The sequence below is a fragment of the Nestor notabilis genome, unplaced genomic scaffold, assembly GCF_000696875.1.
Source record: "Nestor notabilis isolate BGI_N333 unplaced genomic scaffold, ASM69687v1 scaffold20365, whole genome shotgun sequence".
NCBI classification, from domain to species: domain Eukaryota; kingdom Metazoa; phylum Chordata; class Aves; order Psittaciformes; family Psittacidae; genus Nestor; species Nestor notabilis.
Genome location: NW_009930985.1, coordinates 8,390 through 10,350, shown reverse-complemented (window position 1 = coordinate 10,350; position 1,961 = coordinate 8,390). Strand labels below are relative to the sequence as shown.

The 1,961-nt window shown below is 57.4% G+C and overlaps 1 protein-coding gene across 1 annotated transcript in view; it reads left to right on the top strand.

Annotated features, from left to right (window-relative positions):
• AP1B1 (adaptor-related protein complex 1, beta 1 subunit) overlaps positions 1-1,961 on the top strand; it is a 16,251-nt gene that overhangs the window by 6,201 nt on the left and 8,089 nt on the right. Inside the window, exons 7-8 of the mRNA XM_010015676.1 lie at positions 1,212-1,332; positions 1,549-1,644. Of these exons, the coding sequence (XP_010013978.1) occupies positions 1,212-1,332; positions 1,549-1,644 (217 nt within the window). The remainder of the gene's footprint in view (positions 1-1,211; positions 1,333-1,548; positions 1,645-1,961) is intronic.

The following is a 1,961-nucleotide window of genomic DNA, read 5'->3' as shown; positions in this document are numbered from 1 at the left end:
CAGCTCCGGGGCCTCCTCTGGCCTCGCTCCAGCAGCTCCATGTCCCTCTTGTGCTGTTCCCCAGAGCTGGATCAGGGCTTCTGGGGGGTCTCCCCAGAGCACAGCAGAGGGGCAGGATCCCCTCCCTGAGCAGCTGCTCATGCTCTGGGGGTGCAGCCCAGCACACACTGGAGCCAGGTCATGAGGAGCTTCTCGTTGACCACACCCCCAAAATCTATTCAAAATCTCATGTTATTTACAATTTATTTTACATTATTGCTTCTTTGGGCAGGAAACGATGGAGAGGGCAGAAGCTGACGCTTTGGTTTAGTCACTCAGTGCCTAGTGATGCATCTCTGTCATATCAGCTTGTTTCTGCCGTTCTCTTTGCATAAACACTGAGAGTCCTTTTGTCCCTTTGCTGATCTCAGTGTGATGGTGGCAGGAGGTGTCCAAGGCCCCACACGTGTGCCCAGAGCAGAGCTGCCCAGCAGGAGAGCCCCACTCTGCAGTGACAGCCCCAGCAGATGCTCTCTGCTCCTCCCAGCCATCACCATAGTTGTCCCTTAAAAATAGCAGTAATTTCTGGGAGAAGCGGGAAGCAATTAGTGTCCCTGGGAGCAGCAATGTGGAGCAGGTTGTCCCTTGGAGCTGGGCCTGGCCTATCTCTTCCCAGCTTAGAGAGGGGATGAGAAAGGTCCAGCCTAGCCCTAGGGCCTGGCTTTGCATCCCTGCTCCCCCCAACATGTCCCTTGGCAAGACAAATGTCCCCTGTTGCTTCATGTCTTTGTGGCAAGGTTGTGCTGTCCCCCGTGTGCCAGCAAAGGGGAGCCAAGGGACACAATCCTGGCGGGATAATCATGGGATCTTGGATTCCTTGGCATTAAACAGGCCCCCAAAACCTTGTGCTTGTGGCCAAGGAGCCTCGTCCTGCTGGCCCAGAGCTGCTCACTCTCCGCGTCAGGGTTTCTCCAGCTTGTGTCCTCGATCTTTCCCCATCCCAGCTCCAGCCTCAGATCAGGAGCAATGGTTCATGCTTGCAGGAGGCTGATGGAGTAATGAATTGGTGTGGACTGGGGGCATTAGCTGTCTGCAAGTGAGGTGAATGAGTCCTCATCCATCTCCTGACCAGCGTGCAGCAGGATTGGGGTCGGTTTCTGGAGGCTTTTTGATGTCCTCTCTTTGTGGTTAGAGTGTCTCTCCCTCAGTTGCTGCCTCTCGTTGTCATCCAGGCCCGAGATCCTGAAGCACGAGATGAAGGTGTTCTTTGTGAAGTACAACGACCCCATCTACGTCAAACTGGAGAAGCTGGACATCATGATCCGCCTGGCATCGCAGGCCAACATCGCTCAGGTCAGGGGCTGCCCGGCCCTGCTCGGGGGGCACCAAGGAGGGTGTGTAGGGAGCTGCAGCCCCAAGGGAGGGGGATTCATACGAGATACCCCAGACCCAGCTCAACAGGATGCGATGGAGCAGCTCCACCACCCGGTTGGCTCCTGCTGGGTCCCTGCCCTGCTTCCCTGGTGCTTTTCCTCGCTGCCGGGCTCTCAGTGTCTCGTCCCCTCGCAGGTGCTGGCAGAGCTCAAGGAATACGCCACAGAGGTGGACGTGGACTTCGTGAGGAAGGCAGTTCGAGCCATCGGCCGCTGCGCCATCAAGGGGGAGGTGAGGGCTCAGGTGGCTTCAGGTCCCGATGGCAGCTCTGGTGAGGTTCTGGAGCTCATCTCCAGACAGGCTGAGAGAGCTGGGTTGGGTCAGCTGGAGAAGAGAAGGCTTCTGAAGGGGAGACCTTAGAGCAGCTCCAGTGCCTAAAGGGGCTCCAGGAAACCTGGAGAGGGGCTTTGGACAAGGTCCTGGAGGGACAGGACAAGGGGAATGGCTTGAACCTGCCAGAAGGGAGACTGAGGTGAGCTCTTGGGCAGAAGCTCTTCCCTGGGAGGGTGCTGAGGCGCTGGCACAGGGTGCCCAGAGAAGCTGTGGCT